The sequence below is a fragment of the Octopus bimaculoides genome, chromosome 2 (genome assembly GCF_046866305.1).
Source record: "Octopus bimaculoides isolate indiv1 chromosome 2, ASM4686630v1, whole genome shotgun sequence".
Classification (NCBI taxonomy): Eukaryota; Metazoa; Mollusca; class Cephalopoda; order Octopoda; family Octopodidae; genus Octopus; species Octopus bimaculoides.
In genome coordinates, this window is record NC_142929.1 from 77,776,877 (window position 1) to 77,801,154 (window position 24,278).

At 36.3% G+C, this 24,278-nt stretch overlaps 1 protein-coding gene across 1 annotated transcript; it reads left to right on the forward strand.

Annotated features, from left to right (window-relative positions):
- Window positions 1-1,151: 1,151 nt before the first annotated feature.
- Window positions 1,152-22,572, forward strand: LOC106869684 (uncharacterized). Its single transcript, XM_089347076.1, has 9 exons — window positions 1,152-1,542; window positions 3,952-4,104; window positions 5,384-5,517; window positions 6,470-6,628; window positions 7,357-7,424; window positions 13,345-13,459; window positions 14,826-14,951; window positions 20,530-20,631; window positions 21,857-22,572. Exons 1-9 carry the CDS (start codon window positions 1,536-1,538, stop codon window positions 21,998-22,000), a joined length of 1,008 nt encoding a protein of 335 aa, XP_089203202.1. The 5' UTR covers window positions 1,152-1,535; the 3' UTR covers window positions 22,001-22,572.
- The last annotated feature ends 1,706 nt before the right edge of the window (window positions 22,573-24,278 follow it).

A 24,278-nucleotide genomic window follows, 5' to 3' on the forward strand; every position in this document is an offset into this window, starting at 1 on the left:
TTCCTCAATTTCAGGAGGCACATTCGAAACCTTTATCTTCGTAACCCTACGACCAAGGTACGTAGGGATCATGAGCAGGTTCTCGTGTTGTAATGACTTTGTGGAGAGGTCCTTGGCTCGCTGCTCGCTGTCGAGTCTTACCTCTATTGTTGCGAACTTCGTTCCTCTCGTTATATAAGTTTTATAAGACCATAGCAGCCTTAGGCACTTCTCAACCTTTTCTTGAGTGAATTTTTCCGGAGTCTTTGTCTTTATATTTATGGTTCTGTAGATGATAGTTTTTTTTCTATGTTTATTTTAAAGTCCGCAGGTGTCTGAAGATGGACTGTAACGTCCTTTGTACTTAGCATGCTTTTGCATGCGAGTAATTTCTCTTTCGATATATTCAATATTCTTTTTCTGGGTTTCAAAGCCTCGGCAAAGTTCGTGTTTGTTGTGGTGGTGGTGGCGGTAGTGGTGGTATCAGTGGTGAGGACAGTGGTTTTGTTAGCAAGGACATTTGTGTCCTTGTTGTTGTTTTCACTGGTGACGGTGGCAGGCAAGACTGCTGTAGCAGCAGAGTTTTTACACGTGATGGTGGTAGTGATGGTGGTTGAGGCAGCAGCAGTAGATTCAGAATCATTGCTCTTCTCCACCACCTGTCTGCGTTCATGCGGAACGGCATAAAGTTCTTTCGCCTCTGCCATTAGAGGCGGGAAATCGGCCTTGTTGTATACCATAGCCATATTTGCTTTACAGCATATGGCTAGGATCGAGGAAGATGTTTTTGAATTTTTGGAAATAAGGCTCTAAATAGAGCTATTTCCGATTTGAAAAAATATATGTTCACGAAGTATTTTGTGTTATACACAACTTATACAAAATTTAAAAACAAAATAGGTCTTTTAAGAGGTGGAAAATGCAACTTACATGGGAGCCGATGTGTCTACCGTCCGTAGATAGATAGATAGATAGATAGATAGATAGATAGATAGATAGATAGATAGGTAGGTAGGTAGGTAGGTAAGTAGGTAGGTAGGTAGGTAGGTAGATAGATAGATAGATAGATAGATAGATAGATAGACAGTTCGATAGATAGATGCTTAGGCGTGGCTGTGTGGTAAGAACTTTGCTCCTCAACCACATGGTTCCGGGTTCAGTCCAGGAATCATGTGGTTGGGTGCATGGCACCTTGTCTACGACTTCAGCCATAGGCCGTCAAAAGCCTCGTGAGTGGGTTTGGTAGACGAAAACTATAAGAAAACCGTCGCGCGCGCGTGTGAGGTGTTTCCTTCTCTGTTATCTCCACTTTATCCTCTTCATCGATACTTATCTCCCTTAAACATATCTAAGGTTCCACTAAAAGTTCATGTGCACACCTTCGCGCCCTCATATCAAACTGTTTTAACTTTCTGTTTAACAGAATAACCTGCATACAGATTGTTTTAAGTACACAAATATATATTTGCTATCAGTAACTGAGTTTATATACAATATTCTGCTGTTACGTTGTGACTTCGGTGAAAATTTAACAGAAGAAAGAATATAAATAAACGATGTCAGGTAGAAAATATTTTTATTTCACACAAAATGATTTATTATTATTTTATAAAGTCCAAAATCGGTGGGATTCCTTGGTTGTTCCAGAGTGGTACTCCCCTCTTATTTGGGAATTTTGTTGTTATTGTTTTTGTGTACACTGTCTTATGTGAATCTTCGTTCTTGTTTGTCTTTGTATTGTCCTAAATGGTTTTTGGGCCGTGTGGGTATTATGAATAAATTACTATAAAGAAACCATTATTTTTATTGTTTTAGCACGCCGGGCAATACGATAAACGTCATTTTTTTCTGAGATTACGTTCTTTGTTCGAATTCCGACGTTTTCATTTTACCTTTCATCCTCTCAAAGTCAATAGAATAAGTTACCAGTTGAGTACTGGAGCCGATGTTATCGATTTGTCCCTCCCCTAAATAGTTGATGGCCTTGAACCTATAGTAAATAAAATTATTCTTGTTGTTGTTATTGGAGATGTTTATTTTCAAGCGATTAAATTAATGACTGCGTTTATTAATTCATTGATTAATTAATTATTATTAATTACATCATTAAATGTTATTTTCTTGCTTCGTTTTGCATGCATGTTGTCTGTAGGATCATCTCCTCACAAATTCAGTTATATCCGCAGATATAACAAATTTACATTGAAGAAATGTCAAAAACAAGTTTTAAAAAGTGTTAATTAGCCTCAAATTTGTCCTCATCTAACAGACCCTTGGTTAAAATCGTACCTGTCGTAACTCTCGCACCCTTCTTTATTTTTTTTTTTGTAAACATTGTACATCGAAGATTATATGATCCAATGTGATTTGAGGGAGATTTAGTTGCCATATCTAGAAGGTTGAGTCACAATATATAGACTCCCTCGTTGTCGTTTTTCAATCCCAAGTTAGCCCTGGTCAAGCAGGCAATTCTGGCGATGATCACTTCGTGTTTTAGTATTTAGTTTTTTTGTTTTTGTTTTTTCATACAACGTATCGTAGATTACAATGTGCAACATGTGTGTGTGTTCTTTTAGAACAGTATAGTGTTATTTAAGCGAGATTTTGCCACTGTTTCTAGCATGTCTAGTGACCAGGTTTAGAATCCTTCAAAGTTCTAGGGTAAAGGTGAATTTTTAAAATGTTAAAATGGTTGTTTTTCACTTTTACTTGGTGACTAGACCGGATGAATAAAAAATATTTTTAAATGGCTGTTTTTCACTTTTACTTGATGTAGACCAGTGTAGGAAGCAATAAGAATTTTGGAACATACTACTGCGATATTAAGTGGTTGATACTTTCTTCCTCCCTTGAGGGAACATTATCACACGCACACATGCGCGAGTGTTCAACAGAGTTGTTCCCCTTAGTTCTGTTGCACTGCTCTGACGCGCGCGCGCGCGTGTTTGTGTGTGTCTTTTCAATATTGGAAGAAATGGTTAAATTTACCCTGTTTATATATCAACTTCATAGGCTACGTATGTATGTACACGCACACACATACACATATTGTAGGAAATATGATGTTGAACGACATAAGATAATATATACATACAGTTTGTGCTCAGGCCAAACTTGTGCCTAAATGAAGATTAACAATGTATCGATCAAACTGATATGTATAATAGAAGGTATTGATAGACAGGCAAGCAATGGGTATCGAGTAGATTATGACATATTTATACAACAGGGAAACAAATGCATAATTGAGTATAAATAGCAGGAGGTTAGTAAAAGTTCCACTCTGGGAAGTTCTTGATAGTTACAATGTAAACAGGTAAACTCCAGGAAGAGGCAGAAAGTAAGTCCATTGTGTTGATATGACATTGGTTGGTAGAAAGCTATCACAGGTAAAACTATGGAACTGAAAGCAAAAAAAAGGTGTGTAGATTGTCCCCTTAGCTTCATTGAGTTTCAATCCATTGACCCTCTGAAGATGAAATAGGCTGACACAGAAATCAGCTAGCATACAGAGAGCTGCACTAGTTGTGCAGCTATTCTTAAAACAGCTGTAAGGATTAATATGTGACTGTACTTTCAAAACAACCTCCTCCTCTACTATTTAGGTCACTTTGGTAACAGAAACTATCTACTACTTCCAAGGATCTTCCTTTGCATTCAAGGAAATCTATTTCCTGTGTTCTTAAACTTCATTGCTCTTTCACATCTGTCACACACAAAGTCCACTTTCCATATAAATCTTCCTGTGTTTCCACTGCACCCCTTATTTATTCACAATTTGCATTTATTACACCATATAGAATTTCTACCTACACCTTTTCTACATATTGGACAGGACTATTTATAATTCCTATTTGGGAACTGTTTTATTAATTCTGTTGAAAACATGGCAATCATGAATTTCCATTTTCCCCCCCATGCTTTTCTATGTCTTCTAGAATTTATGAATTGTCAATAAATATTATCTTTCAGAGAATTCAAACCTAAAGAAAGTTCAACTGGTTTCATTAAAACAAATTTATAAAGCAAAGAAACAAATAAAGAATTATGTTAGAGTCACACCATTGGAATATTCTCCATTCTTGTCTAAAATGGCAGAAGGTTCTCATGTATATATAAAATGTGGTAAGTATATTATAATTTTATCTCACTCTTCTATAGTTTGTAATCTAATGTATATATAGTAATTAATATTTAATTAAATTTAATTAAACTTAATTAAATCCCACTGGAATTGACTTTACCTTTCATCCTTTTGGGGTCAATAAAATAAGCACCAGTTGAGCACTATGGTCAATGTAATTGACTTACGTTCTCACTTGGAAGTGCTGGCCTTGTGCCAAAATTTGAAACCAATATTTAATTAAATCTAGGAGCCAGATTTGGCTGAAGCAGGTGATAGCAAATTTAACCCTTTTTTTTTACCATATTTCTGTTAAAATGCACTGCTTTTGTTTCAATTAATTTTGAAAATAATAAAGAATTTAATAAAAGTAATTTTGTCATTAATATTAAGCTGGTGTTAGGAACAGAAATTAACTTGAAATTTTGAAGGATGGTTTTAATTTAGATCATTTTAGAAGCAGAAAGTCTGTCATAGAACCTGAGGTGTTCATAGACAGATTGGTATCAAAAAGGTAAAATGCATTAAAGTATTTATTTCAAATTCACTTTATTCCTTAATCAAGCTCAACTTATTCTTTTACTCCTTAATCAGAAAACCAAGCTGCCTCATGCATACATGATGCCAAAATCCACTCACTGGGTGAGAGATTCTTACACATGGCCATCAGTATATGGAAACAAAACTCCAAAAGCTATAATTGGTATCGCCTTGGGCAATGGAATATCAGCCATCAGAAATCAAATACACAAACACCTGTTTCATTTTCCTTCAAAAATGTATTAAATTTAACAGCTGTTAGACCTCTCTTTGAGATAAAATATCTAAGACTATTGTTCTCATGTTGTACCTGAAGGAACCCATTTTATATATATGTGTGTGTACATGTGTTTGCACGTGTGTGTGTGCATGTGTTTGCACATGTGTGTGTGCATGTGTTTGCACGTGTGTGTGTGTATGTGTTTGCACGTGTGTGTGTGCATGTGTTTCTTTGTGTTTGTCCCCTATCACTGCTTGACAACCGGTGTTGGTGTGTTTGTGTCCCCATAACTTAGTGGTTCAGCAAAAGAGACCAATAAATTAAGAACTAAGCTTAAAAAATGTCCTGGGATCAATTTCTTTGACTAAAACCCTTCAATGTGGTGCTCCAGCATGGCTGCAGTCAAATGACTGGAACAAGTTAAAGAATAAAAGAATAGCACTAAGCCAACATCATATTCTTTGAACATTTTTTCACTTCAAGTCATACCTAAAAACACCTGACTTTGATTTCTCTTCTAGAAAACTTGCAGCGTACAGGGTCTTTCAAAGTACGTGGGGCCTTTAACAAACTATGCTTGCTTAAAGAATCTAATCCTGATATTTACAAAATAGGAGCTGTGGCAGCATCAACTGGTAACCATGCTATGGCTTGTGTAAGTAGTTTTAACATCTTATAAAAGTTCCTTTCTTTTATCATATCAAATTCAACAACAGAAAAACATAGGATTTAGACTATGTATGTGGTAGATTAAACCAAATTAGGCTTTATTGAAAATATTTTAATTGGGAGTATGAAGGGATTATTGATTTCCAATAAGTGTTCAATCAATAACTTCTGGAATATACATTGACAATCACCCTGAATTGCAAACAGTCAAAGATAGCCAAGAGATTTGATAATATAGTCTAAGGAGAATAAAGGTTTCCCATCCCTTTCTTCAGGCTATTCTATAGGAGGTGCTAGAGACATACTTTGAATAAATAACCAATAAGGACTTGAACCTGTATCTTAAAATTTATACATTACAAAGCAATATCAGTTTGAAACAGTTTGAGTTTCCACCAGAAAAGCAAATGACAAAAACAATTCCCCCCCTCCATACAACATCACAATAGAACTTGTAAAAAAAATTTTTTATTCTTTAAGGTTTTCATCATATCTGATTGCTAATATATTTTATTGTTTTAAAACGTATTGAATTCTGAATCATGTATTATTGTTATGAAATTCATGAAACATTGGAACTTTTATCATTTCCTATAACTATAAAATTTATTGAATATTTGAATTAGCATGAACATTTGATTGTTTTAGCATGTTTTACCACTATGGAATTTTCTTCTATGTATTCACTTTCTTTTAAAATTTTATCTTTTATTTACACTAGAAAAACAAAAAATATTGTTGAAACTAGATTGGTACTTTAATGAATTTGTAAAAAAATTTTTTAATTTTATTTGTTTTAAGATTCAGATGCATTTTTGACCCCAAAACCAATTCTCCTAAATTCTTTCTTGCAAGAAGTAAACCTCTTTTTTTTTATTTTATATTTATATGAATGTGTGTACTGCTACTATTCTTTTCTCTAATTTCAATCCTACCAGACAGAAGCTATGAACCAACTTGGAATTCCTGTTCATGTATTTGTCCCAGAAACAATTTCCCCTTCAAAACATGAGCGCTTAATTGCAAACAAAGCTTCACTCACTGTTTTTGGAGAAGATTGCATGTATGCAGAGAATGCTGCTCGCAAGTACTCAGAAGTAAGTTGAAATCAGCCATTGATTTTTGTTTATATCTTTTTTATCTTCTGGAAGAAACTACATATCGTAAATATTGTTGCAAATATGAAGAACCTTACTTCAATAAGAAATGAAACAGGAAATTAAACATCATCACCTTTATCATGATCATCGACATCAACGTTCGACATTGATATTTCATAAGTTGGTCAGTTTGACAGAATCCAATAGTTCCAAGGACTGCATTAAGCTCCACTCTCTAGTTTGGCATAGTTTCTACTGTTGTATGCCCTTCCTAACACCAACCGCTTTACAGTATATACTGGGTACTTTTTTGATACCACCAGCACTCATGAAGTTGCCATGCAGCCAACAAGACTACAAACCCCTAGGGGGGACAGCTTTATGCTAGAAGATGAGGGGTTATAAGACAAGAGAATGAGCCAAAGCAGAACAGATTTCTTGTTGTAGAAGAACTATGTGACTACTCACATTTTAGAAGAGAGGGTGAGCGATTGGATGGAGGTGAAAAAGATAAATATTGTCACAATTATGAAGAACCTTACTTCAAGAACTGAACCATAGGAAATCAAGCAAACAAGGAATCCTCTATATCAGTGAAACTTGACACAGGTGGATGCCTTCCTAACACCAAATGATAATGAAAATGATGAAGACAACCAAAGAGAAATGGCTTATGACAATGACTATGTAGCAGAGACACTAACATTGTTTTTTGTTCATTGCAGGAAAAGGGAATCCCATTTATTTCCCCTTATAATGATATTGATGTCATTGCTGGCCAAGGAACAATAGGGTTTGTACAACATTCATCCTTTCTTAAATTCTGTTTGGTTGTATTTATAAAATGTCTTTTGTTAATTTCCAGTCTTCCATGAAAAATATGTCTGATCATAGGGAGATATTACTGTGATTGGAAACAGGTGAGGGCTGGTGACAGGAGGGGTATCTGGACATAGAAAATCTGTCTCAGTAAATTCTGTCTGACCCACGCTAGCATAGAAAGGTGGCTGTGAAAATGACAACTATGATGATGATGATATATATATATATATGCACACATACACACTCACACACATAATAGGAATCTTTTAGCTTTTGCCTACCAAATTCATCCATAATGCTTTGGTTGATCCACAGCTATACCAGAAGACACTGCCCAAGGTGCTGCACAATAGAACCCAAGACCACACGGTTGGAAAGCAAGCTTCTCAACCACATAACCACACCTCCACCTATAGTCATCCTTGTCATATTTATTTTTCTGCCATTTTAATTCTTATTAGCAAGTTTCCAGTGATGCTTTACTTTTACACAGCACTGCCCTTTTTTTTTTTGCTGTTTCACCCACTGGATTCTAGTTCCCCACTTGGGCCCCTGTGTTTACTGTCCACAGGTACCATTTCCCTGCCATATAATTCCACACACTCACTACCATGCTGTAACCACTACACTTTCATCCTCTGGTGCTCTGAAATAACAAATTGAGTGCCTGTGCTCAAACTCACTCAGTACATGTACCCATCATCTCTGCTATGTCCCCCTCCGACAACTTTATTCTAAACCCCTCCTCAATTCTTCTTGCACTGATACAAACTTTTGGTCAATTCTTTTTACTCATATTTTTCCCTATTAACACCAATCTTCAACAATTCAAACTGAACATGAATTATATCAAGCCTGTTAGTCTAACAAAGCCTACAAGAGTCATGGATAATTTAACAAGGGTTATGGTCAGTGATGCCACTGATGGGTTTTTCCACCTATATCTGAGTTTTTGGAGTGATGATGGGTTTATGGGCTTTAATTTCCAAATTTACATTAATTCTGGGGTTTTAAGTTAGTTTTGGCTGCAAACTTATCTTTTAAAGAGAATTCAGTGTCATACACTTTGTATGCCATATGTACCTAAGTTGCACCTCTTCTAATACTTTGTAAACTTTCTATATATTATCCATAATCATCTCACGTAAGGAATTTATTGATACAAATATTGTATGTGACGTTATTACTAATCATATGCATTATTTGTTTATGCTTGTATCATACCGGGCAACTACAAGTTACAAAGCGTTGATGGCCGCTTGTACACTTGTCTGAAACTCTTACACCACCAGCTGACAGCTTGACTGTGTTGATGGTGTACACTTCAATTGTTACTCATAATTTAAAATTTGTTTAACATTTTGAGAGAGTGTTTTTATTTTGTAACCCTTTGCGAAGTAATGGCCAACAATAGTGTGTCCAAAAAGAGGAAGTGATACACCCAAAATTTCAAGAAGCCGTGCTTGGAGGATGCTGAGCTTAAGGATTGGTTACAGCAAGATGATAGAAATCCTGACACCTGCTGCTGCGTTTGTTGCAATGTTGTGTTGAAAAATGCTAACAAATCAATGCTGTTAGCTCGTAAAAACACTGCCAAACACAAGAAAGCTTGTATGAAATCTGCTATTAAATTAGATTCATTTATTGTTAAAAAAAAACGAGACATTAAATGAAAAAGTAGCTAAGTCAGATATGCTACTAACAGGTTATGTGGCTGAACATCACATACCTTTCATCCATATAAATCACTTAGCTGAAATTTGTAAAAAGGCCTTTCCCGATAGTGAAATAGCTAAAAATCTACAAATGAAAAAAAAAAACATACATTATGCAAGACAGAAATGCACATTATGAACAAAATGAAATCTTGGAAATTTTCAAGAAACAAGTTTTCATTATTGATAGATGAGAGTATGGACATCTCAGTGACACAAATCTTAGCAATAGTTGTTCACTTTTTTGATGCACAATCACTTAATGGCAAGGATACTCTTCTGGATGCAATTGTAGTAGAAAATGGTTCATCTCAGAGTTTGTACGATGCTGTCAAGTCTTTGCTTACAAAAGAAGATGTATCTATGAGCAACATACTTGGATTTGCCAGCGATAATTGCTCGACAGTGATGGGTAACAAGAGCAGGTTTCAAAAGTTATTGAGAAATGATATTCTGACTATTTACAATAGGCTGTGTTTGCCATTCGTTTGCACTTTGTTCAAGTCATGCAGTGAAGGTGTTACCTTCATATCTTGAGTTCTTTTTAAAGGGCTTAACTTTTTACTTTTCTCGAAGTAGCAAACGTCAAAAATGACTTCAATATGATACAAAGTGTTGGCACAAAATAAAAAAAGATTCCAAAGCTTTTGCAAACTAGATGGTTGTTGTGTGAAAATATAATTAACGTTATAATAGAACAGTGGGATGCCCATGTACTTTATTTTCAGTCAGAGGCTAAAGTAGAAAAAGTGGACGGAGCAAAAAGGATCTATGAAACAATGATTAACAAAGGGATGAAGTACATGCTGCTCTTCTTACATTATATATTAAAGAAAATAAATGCTCTTAATGTTGAGTTTCAATCGGAACACTTTTGACTGCATCTGTTGCATATACTTGTATCCAGTGAATATAAAATATCCTTAGTTACTTTATAAAAGAGATTGTTTTAGCTGTATCTAAATTATCAGATATTAATCTTAATAACACAACAAATCACGAAGATAGGAGTGATACTTACCTTGGTGGACGTGCAATAAGATATCTAGAACAAAACCACACCATTGGTGACTCAGCTAGATTCAAAACTGATTACAAAAATTTTTTAATAGAATTATGCTCTTAAATAAAAATGCGCTTTCCTCTCGATGAAGCTGGAGTGTTTGCTCTCTTAGAAATACTTGATCCAAAAGTAACACGCAATCTCACTAACTCTCTTCATTCGATAATTCCCTTGGCATCAAACTTTCCAGCAACTGCACTAGAAAACACACTTGATGAACTAGATGATGAGTACAGATTATTTTGGCAATATAAAGATATTCCTGTTTCCTCAAAAAGCATCCCTGAATTCTGGTATTCCATACACAATCTTAAAGACGGGCTTGACCACACTAAATTTGAGAGGCTGTCACAATTCATGACTAATTTGATGGTGTTACCTCATTCATCAGTGTGTGTGGAGTGCATATTTTCCCAAGTAAATTGCACAAAGACAAAGTTCACTAATAAACCTAGTAATAAGGCCAAAATGATCAACGATCGTCTACTCGCTAAACAAGTAATTACAAGAAAGGGAGTGCCATGCATTTCTTGGGAGCCAAATGCTAAACTTATTAAAGATGTAGTGGATGGGTAGATTTACGAGTAGATTGAACTTCAAAAGGGAAGAAAATGAGTCTATCACCATTGAAGGAGTGAATGAAGGTGAAGTGGGTATGTACGAAATTGACAATTAGCTGCCATATAATATAAAGTATTAAATTCTGTATTCATTTTAACATATAATATATTTTTTCATTAAATTACCAATTATATACCTGTTTTCTAATATCTGGGTTTATAAAATAGGATCTGGGTTTTTTTGCAACAAATAATCTGGGTGTTTTATTATTTGATGAGTGGCAATCCTGGACATAGGTAATTCAGTTAGCTCTTAATTCTTAAATAAACAAAAAGACAGAATTTTAGGTGGAAGAGTTAGTCAATTATATTAACCCCAGTGTTTGATGGTATTTCATTTTATCAATGCCAGTAGGATGAAAAGCAAAATAGACATATCCGGGATTTTGACTCAGAATGTGAAAAATCAGAATAAATAGACACAGGTATGGCCATGTAGTAAGAAGTTTGATTCCCAACCACATGGTTCCTGGTTCAGTCCCACTGCATGGTACCTTGGGTGAGTGTCTTCTACTATAGCCTCAGGCCAACCAAAACCTTGTGAGTGGATTTGGTAGATGGAAACTGAAAGAAGTCCATCATATATATGTGTATGTGTGTGTATCTTTGTGTTTATTTTCTTCATCCCATCCCCACCACTTCACAACCAGTTTTAGTGTGTTTATGTCATCATAAAAGTACTGGATCAATTCATCCAATTAAAATTCTTAAAGACAGTACCCCCAGCATGGCCACAGTCCAATGACTGAAACAAGTAAAAGATAAATGCCATGAATCATTTTGTCCAATGCTCTAATGGTTCTACCTCCCTTCTTTGGAATAAATAATCAAAAACAAATTAGTGAATATACCAATTCTGGCTATAATCCTACACTGACTCCATGAACTGGAGTTTATTTCATTAACAATATCACTCCCTTGTGAAGGCACATTGCTCTGTGATTAAAAGTTAGCAGGTTTGATTCTTGAACCAGCAGTGCTTTTTGTCCTTAGGAAAGGTCCTTTATTTCATGTTACTCCAGTACACTCATCTCAAAATAAGTACCAGTAATACTTGTGGGATTAACTCCATGACTAGCTGGCATCCTGGCTGGTAAGTCAGCCTTGAAAACGCCTTAAAAATCCAGGGTGCTGGCATGGATATATGGTTAAGAAGCTCATTTTTCAACCACATTGTTTCAGGTTCAGTTCCACTGTGTAGTAACATGGGTAAGTACCTTCTACTATAGCCTCAGGTCAACTAATGTTGTGTGAAATGAATTTGATAGGGGAAAACTGAAAGAAGACCATCATGTATATATACTTTGAATTTAACCAATTTTGGATTGCCTTGATAATGTTGAGTTAGCATATATTGTCAGATATATAAATTTGACTTGTATTTTATATCTTTTTCTTTATCAAAACATGCTGGCGCTATAGAAACAATCATTGATAATGTATGGTGTAGTCACCAATTATACATGTGATTTTTTCCATTCTTATTCTTATTGTCTTATACCCAGAATTTCTTGAAATTCTAAGCTATATTTGGATTTACTTGTCATACAGGAAGAATTACTATGGATGTTATTAGTTCTACTTGCATTTATTGTTATCTGATTGTTGGATATAGTTAATTAAATTTGTTTACACTTTATAGATATCTGCCTGGATTTATTAATCCATTTTACCTATTATTAAACACATACATACATGCACGCGCATGTACGCACACACACACATACACACACACAGAATATATATTTATGTTTGTTCCCCTACCATCACTTGACAACTAGTGTTGGTTTGTTTACATCCCCATAACTTAGCATTTCAACAAAAGGGACAAATAGAATAAGTACCAGACTTAAAAAATAAGTACTGGGGCCAATTTATTCAGCTAAACTATTCAAGGTGGTGCTCCAGCATAGTCGCAGTTCAATGGCTGAAAGAAATAAACAGTAAAAGGTAAAAAAGTACGGTCCAACTTTAATGTTGGCTTCAGCCAATGCAAAAGATGTATCAATAAATTAATTGAACCCTTTAGCATTCAGATTACTCTGTCAAATTTACTGCTTATTTATTCACATTGTTTTAAATTAATCATGCATTATCTTGTAGGTAAAAGATTTTCATGGTGTGATTGCTTATTTTTAGGACATTGTTGGATGGGTATGAGAGGCCAGATCTGGTCAGTTTTAATAAAAAACTGGTAGAATATTTCAGCTGGATATGGCCAATTTGAATACTGAATTTGTGACATGAATGACAAACTGATGAAAATGGAACCTCAGAATGATGCTATAATTCTGGAAGAAAATGGATTGTATGGCATGTTTAATTCAGTGTGTAGGTGGTGAGTTAAAAGGGTATGGTGAAAGCATAAAAACTGAGTATATTGAATGAATTTAGATGGTTTACAATCAATAAGTTCAGAAGGGCAGAGGATGTAGCATCTGTTGAGAGTTGACTATTATTTGGTAGTTTTTATTTATTGATTCACTTTTTTAGACTTGAAATATTTGAAGAACAACCTGACATTGAAAATGTCTTTGTACCTGTTGGAGGTGGTGGCCTTATTGCTGGCATTGCTGCATATCTAAAGCAAGTAAATCCAGATATAAAAGTAAGTAGATCTACTTCCTTTCTTTCTTATGTTTTTTTTTCTTTTTTTGCTCTTTATTTACCAACAACTACTGACACTCTACAAGGTTCAAGTGAAGCCCAGAGTGGTCTACAGTGCCTGCATCAGGAACAGTGCTGCAGCTGCAGAGCAACACACGGACATACTAAACTGCATGCAGAGAAGAGCCATTTGACTGATTGACATTTAACCCCTTAGCAGAAATCATATCAAGCATTCATGTAGGACCCCACAATGAGAGATCTTATCAGAGTGCCTTGCTAAAAAAATCTCCCCATAGCTCTTGCCAAATTTAGATGCATCAAGAAAGCTACTGAATCTGTCAACCATGAAGTAATTGCCATTGGTCTATCAGAGGATATAGCTGACCTTCTGGAATTTGCTGCCAGGTCATCCAAAGACCTAGGCTGTGTTCCCCAGAAGGATGCTCTCTGCCTTGGTCAACCAGGTCCGAAACTCAGACTAATCACGCTGTCTTTTTCAAAAAAGGGTGAGAGATAGGATTAAAAATTTTTTAATCTGGGGGGTTTTTGACAAAAATAGGAACATTTTTTTTTTATAAACACAAGCAAAATGGGGGTGTGGAATTTATTGGACATGTCCACCTGGTTAGCCAAAACAAACCCAATAATTTAATGTAAGATACAAATCTATGAGTTTGTAAGATTAAAAATTCATCATTTTTTATCTCAACACAGAAGTGTTCCCACCCACATTGCAATTTGCCTCTGGTACAGTAAAGGTTCACCTTGCCTTAGTAAAGCAGCTCCTTTGGTAGCTTATTTTTTCAAAATCTATATGCAGGAGAAGCTGATATATTCATCATCATCATTTAACATCTGTTTTCCATGCTGGCATAGGTTGGACAACTCGACAGGAACTGACAAAGTCAGGGACCACACCAGGTTCCATAGTCTGTTTTGGCTTGGTTTCTACAGCTGGATATCCTTCCTAATGCCAACCACACCACACAGTGTACTGGGTGCTCTTTATGTGGCACCATCACAGGTGCTTTTTAAGTGGCATCAGCACCTATGCTTTTCACGTGGCACCTTGGTCTTAGGACCTCAATTTTGTTGTGATGGGTGGATCTTCTCAATGCACCACTTATCTTGGTCTTTTGTTATCTTCTTTGTAAAGTTCAGTATTTTGAGATCAGCCTTCAAAATTTTGTCCAATGTCTTCTTTTTACTGAGTGCAGGGTAAAGTGATGGATGATTGTATTCTACTTTCAGAATTTCAGTCCCAACAATGATTTACCAAACAAGACATCATATAAGTTATGAAACATCTTTGCTGTCATGTTTACTATCCATTTTCTTCCATTTCATTTTATTTTAAATTTTAGGTGATTGGTTGTCAGCCACGATTATCTAAAGTGATGTATGAGAGTATCAAGGCCAGTACAATAATATTTGAAGAAAGTCAAGAAACACTCTCAGATGCCACTTCAGGTGGAATTGAAGAGAATTCAGTATGTACAGCTCACTCCCATTTTTTTGTTGACTTTTTTTTCGTCATTTCGTTATCATACTCCTGCATATGCATGCATATTACACACTTGATCAGAGATGTCTATACACAATGAGTTTTAATCAAGATGGGAGGCTGAACAACAATTGTTACATACAACCAATAACAACAGTTGTTACATACAACCCATTCTTTTACTTGTTTCAGTTATCTGACTGCAGCCATGTTGGAGCATCATCTTGAAGGGTTTTAGTCGAGCAAATCAACCCCAGGACTTATTTTTTAAGCCTAGTACTTATTTTATCAGTCTATTTTACCAAACTACTAAGTTACAGGGACATAAACATGCCAACACTGGTTGTCAAGCAGTGATGGGGGACAAACACAGACACACACACACACACACATATATATATATATATATATATACATATATACAACAGGCTTCTTTCAGTTTCTATCTACCAAATCCACTCACAAGTGTTTAGTCAACCCAAGGCTATAGTAGAAGACACTTGCCCAAGGTATCATACAATGGGACTGAACCCAGAACCTTGTGGTTGGAAAATAAGCCTCTTGCCACAACTACGCCTAACAACATACACCATACAGCCTATAACAACAGTTGTTACATACAACCTATAATAATTGTTACATACAGCCTATAACAGCAGCTGTTACATACAGCCTGTAATAACAGTTACACATAACGTATAGTAATAACTGATAGATATAGCCTGTGACAACAGTTACACACATCCTATAACAATAGCCATTACACACAGCAGTGTTTACACGTTTTTTATGTTTCACTCCCAACCTAAGTTAAGGGACCAATGATATATTCTATTCAGAATCAATATCTAATTCTATTCTCTTGTCTGCTCATGTTCCATGCCTACAGGCATCAACAATCGTGGAGTTCATTGACAAAGTCTGAAGATTCATGATTTTTATTAGGAAAGACACATCAGTGATTTTCTGGTACTTTCTGATTTATTTACAGTTTACTCTGCTAGTCTCCTACCCCTTCCAAGCTTATTCTTGAGGCACTGGCCTGTTTAACACTTAGGCAGAGAGACTAGTTCACATGACAATAAGGGCATAACTACACATCAGTGGACCTCTGTAACATATCTAGAGTCCAGCTCTCTTTTGAGCCCTGTATACCTTCACCACAGGACTCCTTTATGACCTGTAATGGGAGCTCATGACAGGTACTACCACCCTGGGTCAGGGCAGACTTGAAAGTGGTGGTGACTAAGGAATAACTTCATACTTCCTATAACTCCTAAACTGCCCAGCTGGAACCTCACCACTGAATGCGGTCATCTCTTACTTGGGACACAATTTCATACTTAGTTTTTAACTCTCAGTTATGACATGGCAAGGGAATAATACTGCTTGGTGTGGCTGTGTGGTTCAGAATTTTGCTTTCTAATCACCTGATTTCAGGTTCAGCCCCATCGTGTGGTAATTCAGGCCAAGTATTTTCTACTTTAAGCCTAGGTAAAACAAAGCCTTGTGAGTGGATTTGGTTGGTGGAAATTGATGGCAGCCCGTTTTATATGTGTGTGTATGTGTAAGAGAAAGAGTTAAATTGTTAGTGGCTCTTTGGTCTGACATTGTGTGGTAGTTGTAAATGAATGTCACTGTCATACAAGCAGTATCATTTATTTCTAATATTTTGCAAAAACAAGACTGGCCATGAGGAAATATTACCTTGCTTGGAAACAGGTGAGGGCTGGCAACAAGAAGGGCATTTGGTTGTACAAGATCTGCTTCAATAAACTTTGTCCAGCCCATACATGTATGGAAAAGTGGACGTTAAAACAATGACAACTCCAGATTAGTGAATGCACCAAATACATCTACATGTAAGATCACATAACGAGAAATTGTTATGTTTTGTAGATACACCGACATTGACAAACACTTTTAAACCACTGTCTCAATTTGAACTCATATCTGTTTTCTACTCCTATCGTTTCTGTAACATAAATACACTTGATGTGTTTGCTTAACCTCACCTTATTATTTTTGCATCTTCTAGATGTTACGAAAATTATGTTTCGAGTATGTGTTTTATATCTCTCTTTCTCAGTTGTTCATTCATAAAATTACACCTGCTCAGAAGATGCTTCTTATTTTCCAGTCTCAGTAATTTATATCGACAATTCAAAAATGAAGGGACATAACTTTGTTAAAGGGAAACAATTCTGTAACTCACTCATCACTATTATTTTAATCGATTCCTGTTGATAAGTCCATCTTTCCTAAGGAGGGGTGGAACTGAGATAGTTGATTCCTTCGAATCAAATATATTACTGAGTCGTTGATTTAAAGGGCTGAGATGTATGTAACATTTCACTGTTACAACATACAACTATGTCCAACAATGATAATGGTTTCAAATTTCGGCACAAGGTCACCAATTGTAGGAGAGGATTAGTTAAACACATCGACTCCCAGCAATGACTTGGACTTTCTTTTATTGACATGGAAAGGATGAAAAAGTTGGCCTCGGCAGGTTTTGAACTCAGAACGTAAAGAACTAGGAGAAATACCAACAAGTATTTTGTCTGATGCGTATCTATATATATATACAACAAAATTTTAAACTTTGGAATGGAGTTACCCAAGGTTTCGCATTACAAAGCCAAAGCTTTGTGGACAGCTCATCAGACTCTATATAAAGACAAAAAAATTTAATTTCTACGTCACGGGCATGAGGAAACGCTCGGGAATCGAGAAATGTCATAACAAAAAACATTAATGAGGACGGGTCATCTCCCCTGAACCAGAGGCGGGGGAAAAACTCTTATAGACCCGAAGAGACCTAACCAGCAAACGGGAGATCCAGTTTTTCAGTAAGTAGCACTTGAAGTGGACACATTTAGAAAACATTTCTTTACAACTATCTAACGTGCCAGGTTTCATATAGTCCTTAAGAATTTTCGCTCTCTCTCCAGCATGTAGACCTTGCAACAGCCGCTTCCATTAATATATGGGCCCAGATGATCAATTAATTTCCACCTGATATCACACAGAACCCCTTGGTCTTTGAGGTATCACACATGACAGGCCAGGGACATGACCAACTGTCTTTCTGGGACTCTGAAGGATGACTGGTGGTTAAGAAAACGTTGCTTGAAAGAAGTACTCACAGATCCAATATATTTACAAACATGGGATGTGGCCCAAATCACACCCCTGGTAACATATGGTGCAGGGCCAATCATCCCATTGGTGTCGAAGATAATTATTTGGTCATCATCTTTAGTGGCGGTACTGGGAACAGCAGATACCTCCTCCATGTCGCTGGTCCTGGATTGGTCAGCATTTCTAGGTGTGGGAATTGTACTGGTGGTAACATACATTGCGAGCGTGGCCACTCTATTGTAGATGCAAAACCTTGGGTAACTCTATGTCCAAGATATAAAATTTTGTTGTAACAATTACTGCTCTAATCTTTAGAGTGTGCGTCTTTCTGATATATGTTTTTTTTTTATTAACTATATACATACGTATATATATATATATATATATATATGTGTGTGTGTGTGTGTGAAGGTGCATGGCTCAGTGATTAGAGAATCCAGCTTACAATCGCGAGGTTGTGAGTTCAAATCCCAGACCGGGCTGCATGTTTTGTTCTTGAGCAAGACACTCTATTTCACGTTGCTCCAGTTCACTCAGCTGTAGAAATGAGTCGCGACGTCACAGGTGCCAAGCTGTATCGGCCTTTGCCTTTCCCTTGGATAACACTGGTGGCGTGGAGAGGGGAGGCCAGTATGCATGGGCGACTACTGCTCTTCCATAAACAACCTTGCCTGGACTTGTGCCTCGGAGGGTAACTTTCTAGGTGCAATCGCATGGTCAGTCATGACTGAAGAGGGTCTCAGCATATATATATATATATATACAGGGGTTGGACAAAATAATGGAAACACCTAGCATCATAATTTTGAAATATCTATAAAACCGTCAAAAGCTTGTTTATTTTTATGTTTTTTTATTTATTATTAGTGTTACTTAATATGTTTTGCTAAAATTGCTGTTTCTTTTCAGATATTATCAAAAAAAGGTAATTAAAAGTCATTAAAATGACAGATCAATCAGATTTTCAAAGAGGTCAAATTATTGGTGCTCGTATGGCAGGCGCTAGCGTAACGAAAACAGCCAAAATGTTTGTATCAAGAAGTACTGTCTCGAAAGTAATGAGTCTTTGAGAAAGAGGGAAAAACCTCCTCGTTGAAACAAAATTCCAGAAGAAAAACAAGACTTTCAGATAGGGACTGTCGGACTCTTACACAAATTATTAGAAAGGATCACAAAAGTACAGCTCCCAAAATTACTGCAGAGCTTAATGACCACCTCAAGAACCCAGTTTCTACAAAAACTGTTCGCCAGGAGCTGCACAAAGCCAGATTTCATAGGAGGGCTGCAATCAGAAAACCACTACTACGTTACAAAGCATTTAGAGTGGAGTAAAAACCTACAGAATTGGTCCTTAGAGCAGTGGAAGAATGTTATTTTCTTGGACAAATCATCCTTTACCTTATTTCTGACCACCGAGTATACGTGTGGAGACAGCCAAAAGAAGCATTTGATCCAGACTGCCTTCTTCTAACAGTTAAACATGGAGGAGGATCTGTGATGATCTGGGTATATCTATATTTTGGAAATCCACTGGCCCAATGGTTTCCCTTCATGGCAGAATTAACAGTCTACACTATTTAAACATTTTATCTGATCAAATTCATTCTATGGTTGCAGAACTGTTTCCGGAGAGAAACACAATCTTTCAGGACAATAATGCACCAATTCACACAGCTAAAGTTGTTACTGAATGGCACAAGGAACATTCTAGTGAAGTTGAACATCTTATCTGACCACTACAATCCCCAGATCTCGATATATTTTTGAACATTTACGGTGCATTTCAGAAAAACAAGTAAGGAGTCAATATCCTCCACCATCATCACTACAAGAATTGTAGACTGTTTTAGCTGAAGAATGGACAAAAATTCCTTTGGAAACAATTCAAACTTTGTACGAGCCATACCTCGTAGAATTCAAGCTGTAATTACTGCCAAAGGCGGTCCTACCCCATATTAAAATAAATTTTAAATTCTAAGGTGTTTCCATTATTTTGTCCAACCCCTGTATATATATATATATATATATAAATTTGCACAAAGCATAGGGATGCTTAAAAAGCATACACCTACTAGAAATAAGAGCTCATGTCTTAAATTAATCCACCATACAGCACCAAGATAACAGAGAAAAACGGAAAGAATACATTCAACAGCACCAAAATAATATTATGCAGTTTAACTGGATTAATTTAAGACTTTAGTTCTTATTTCTAGCAGGTGTATGCTTTTTAAGCATCATTATGGTTTGTGTAAATTTATAATTCATAGCTATATAATTCTATTTTGCCTGCAATCTACCTTATGTTACTGCTGTTGATACCATCAATTTTAAACTTTATCCATAGTCTTATTTCAAATCTTAGTGTTTGAATGTTTTGTTTATATATATATATATATATATATACCCTTTTTCAGGTGACTTTTGACCACTGCAATGCATTTGTTGATGAGTGGATTCTAGTTGAAGAAGAAACAATTGCAAAAGCTATTTATTTTATGCTTTCCCAACATCAAATGGTAAGTTTTCTTTTTATTTGTTCACTTTTAGATAACAAATGATTAAAACAATTTTGTTATTCTTTACTGCCATGATTTTGTTCAAGACACTTCCTTTAATTTAAGGATGTCTTGAGACATTTTTACTATCTTCTTTGTTTTCCAACTGAGGGAACAATATATCTTCCTAGAGCCACACACCTGCTCCTGTCCCTCTATCATACTTTAATTTCTCAACACCTGACATAATATCACTTCCCTCAACACTACTCCCACCTCAGCTGAGGTCTTGTCTTGCAAGTTGCTTGGCAAAGTCATTAATGCTGGTGCCATGTAAAAATGCATCCAGTACCCTCTTTAAAACATCAGCTTTGTGAAGGGCATCCAGCTGTAGAAACCATGTCAAAGCAGACATTGAAGTTTGGTGTTCTCTGGCTCACCTGTTCCTGTTGTACCTAAATCCATGCTAGCATGGAAAACAGACATTAAATGATGATTTCATAACCATTGCATTTCTTTCATGGCATGGGGAGGGGTTTTTTTTTTTTTTCCTTTTCCATGAGAAAGATATCTGCAATCTATCTAAAGATTATTACGGATGCACCATCATTCCACCACCACCACCCCAAACATGACATTCATTTTGAGCCCTTATGATCACTTCTATCACTTAGGATCTCTTAACACAGCTAGGATTAGTATCCAAAAACTGGTTCATGAAAGACTTCAGCTTTAAATAATTATCAATGATGTTCTACAAAGTTCAAGTAACATCTACAATGCAGTAATGCCTTCACGTCTAGGACTACTGCTTCTACAAACTTGGTCTGCATCCATAGAAGGGCCACTTGACTAATTGGCTCCAGGCCCACATACATAGAACTACTTGATTGATTGGCTCCAGCCTGTTTACCATCTCTTTTCTATTGCTATTATGACCTCTGTTCTTTAGAAATAACAGATGTTGTACTCCCTCCACCATCTTTACACTAATCATTGTCCAGTTCTTCCTCCCCATTTTGGAATTTCTTCTACAGTCATGCCAAGGTTGACCTACAACAGTTTAAACAGGACATTGACATCAATCTTACCGATCTATAGACGGCATGCAAGGGTCATTGACTCTGCCTCTTCCAGTGTCGACCTCAGATCATAAAATGACAAAATCGTAAGACACTGAACACAGCCATTCTAACAGTGCACTAACTACACCAAGGTACAATAATAATTTATCTTTTTCTTGCAGGTTATTGAAGGGGCTGCAGGAGTTTCTCTTGGAGCATTTATGGCCAATGTTTCTCGGTTCGCTGGACAGAAAAGTGTTATAGTCGCCTGTGGTGCCAACATTTCCATGACTAAACTAAAGGATATCATTAACACATCAATGTAATGTAGTAAGGGATAGAAAATGAACATTTTGTAACCAAAATTTATCTTATATTTTAATCAATTTAGAGATATGATGCAGGGTTATGTTTAAACCTCCAGCCAAAGCAATGGACTTGAATCCCCAAATACAACTACAGCATGCATAGATTAACATCAAACGCCAGGCAACTTCCTTGTGTCTATATGCCCCTTTAAGACAACACTGATTACATTTATTCTTCCTCACTCTTGGTGGCCATCAGCAATGATGGCCCAGTGCTTGCTTGGAGGTTAAGTGTTATTGGTATAAGGATGACAAATTTGGATTTGTTAAAATCTCACTAGCTTTCTTCTGAAAGAAGAGTTTAAAAAAAAAAAAAAAAAAAAACAGATTTTCTTACTGTTTCTCTTCCTTTGGCATTCCACTAGTCAGAAGAGAGGGTAAGGAAATGTTTCTTTCACCTTTCCAGGGTTGATAAAAATATTTTGGGGTCCAATTCAATCAATTACACTCTGAACTTAGGAATTTTTGAACTAGTTTCAGAGTAAGAAATCATTGTTTTTTTTTTTTTAAATAAAAATTTGTTTTGCAGTCGTTTTCTCCTCTAGATTTTCTAGCCAGCTCAACCAGCTGGTCTCATTTTGTCTCACTGTACATTATTTTAGGCAAGTGTCTTTTACTATAGCCCCAGGCTTTGTGAGTGGATTTGATAGATGGAAACTAAGACTTGTGTATATATGTATTACTCCCCTTGCTTTGATATTGGTTTCAAATTTTGGTACAAGGCCAATTTTGGGGGCAGGGGATAAGTCTAATACATCAAACCCAGTGTTCCATGGGTACTTATTCTTTCAACCCTCAAAAATGTGAAAGGTAAAATTGACCTCGCCAGAATTTGAACTCTGAATGTAAAAGACACAAAATGCCACTAAGCATTTTGCCTGGTGCACTAACAATTCTGCCAGCTCACCGCCTTTCTCCTTGCCTTGATATGACATGATAGTTGTTAGTGTCACCATCATATAAAGTGTCCATTCTCCATCTTCTTTAAAAATGCATCTGGTCGTGAGAAATATTACCTTAGTTGGAAACAGGAGAGGATTGGCAACAAGAAAGGCATTAAGTCATAAAAAAAATCTGTCCAACTCATGTAAGTATGGAAAATGAACATTAGAATGACAATGATGATGCATTTCTCAAACAAACTGGAAGTCTTAATTTTTACAGACATTAAGATCTATGTAGCTTTTCAATCTCCAAGAAGAAGTGAAAGATACTTTGCCACATGTTACACATGCTAATGTGTATAGATGTCTTGAGAGATAAGCTGTGTATAAGAGGGATGATGGATTTTGCGAGAGAACACTGTTGGTATGGACATAGGGATAAAAGCTTATGTGGACCTAGGTTGCGGACCAATGGGATAGATGATGGTAGTTGCATTAAAAATATAAAAGGCCAGGCACTCAAAGTGGGTGATGCCTGTGGAAAGGAATTAAAAAGACATGGGACAAAATGGTGAAAAGCAATCTCAAAAGGCTGAGCCACACAAGAGATGACGATTGTGACAGAGTGGCTGAGATGCTCTGACAATATTAATTCACCACCCCATTGCTCTTACCATTTTCCCTTACTGACCCTATTCCCCCAGTTTTTCCATCACCCAAACACTGTCATCTCCCTCTAATGCTTTCACTAACCCTGTCCCAACAGTTTCTGTCTCCACGTCATCTCTTTCTCATACTTTTATATTCATCCTTACAACAGAGTAAAACTGGATCCTCCTAATCAACCCACCCCATTTACCACAATAAATTTCTTCTTTCCATCATACTTTAGCTAAACACCTTTCTCATCGCTCATTCTCCTAGTCACCCTTTCAGCTGTGGAGGGATGTTTAGTCTTGCAAGTTACAAGATTACTTCACTAATACTGATATTACAAAATGCCCCTAGTATATAATAAAGTGGCTGGTGTTAGGAAGGGCATTCAACCACAAGAAACCATGCCACTATCATTCATAATTCAGTTAAAAAAAGTAGAACAGTTAGTCATGGTAAAAATGGCTTGTAACATGTACCTCTCTTTCACTGTTTTAACTGAATAAAGTCATCCATACAGTTCACAATGGGAAAGGAAAAAGACAATCAGCTGGCTTTCCTGGACACATTAACATGCACCAAGTATGGATTCAGGATGTCCATATACCGCAAGCTGTCCTTTACTGGACGATACCTCAACTTCAATTCCCACCATCCATACAGTGTAAAGAGAGGGATTGCTCAGTGCCTAAAACATT

What these genes read in the sequence shown, in the direction of transcription:
- LOC106869684 (XM_089347076.1), top strand. An exon ending in TCATGTATATATAAAATGTG is followed by an intron (nt 4,105 to 5,383) that starts GTAAGTATATTA and finishes TTTCTCTTCTAG; the next exon opens with AAAACTTGCAGCGTACAGGG. An exon ending in GCTGGCCAAGGAACAATAGG is followed by an intron (nt 7,425 to 13,344) that starts GTTTGTACAACA and finishes TCACTTTTTTAG; the next exon opens with ACTTGAAATATTTGAAGAAC.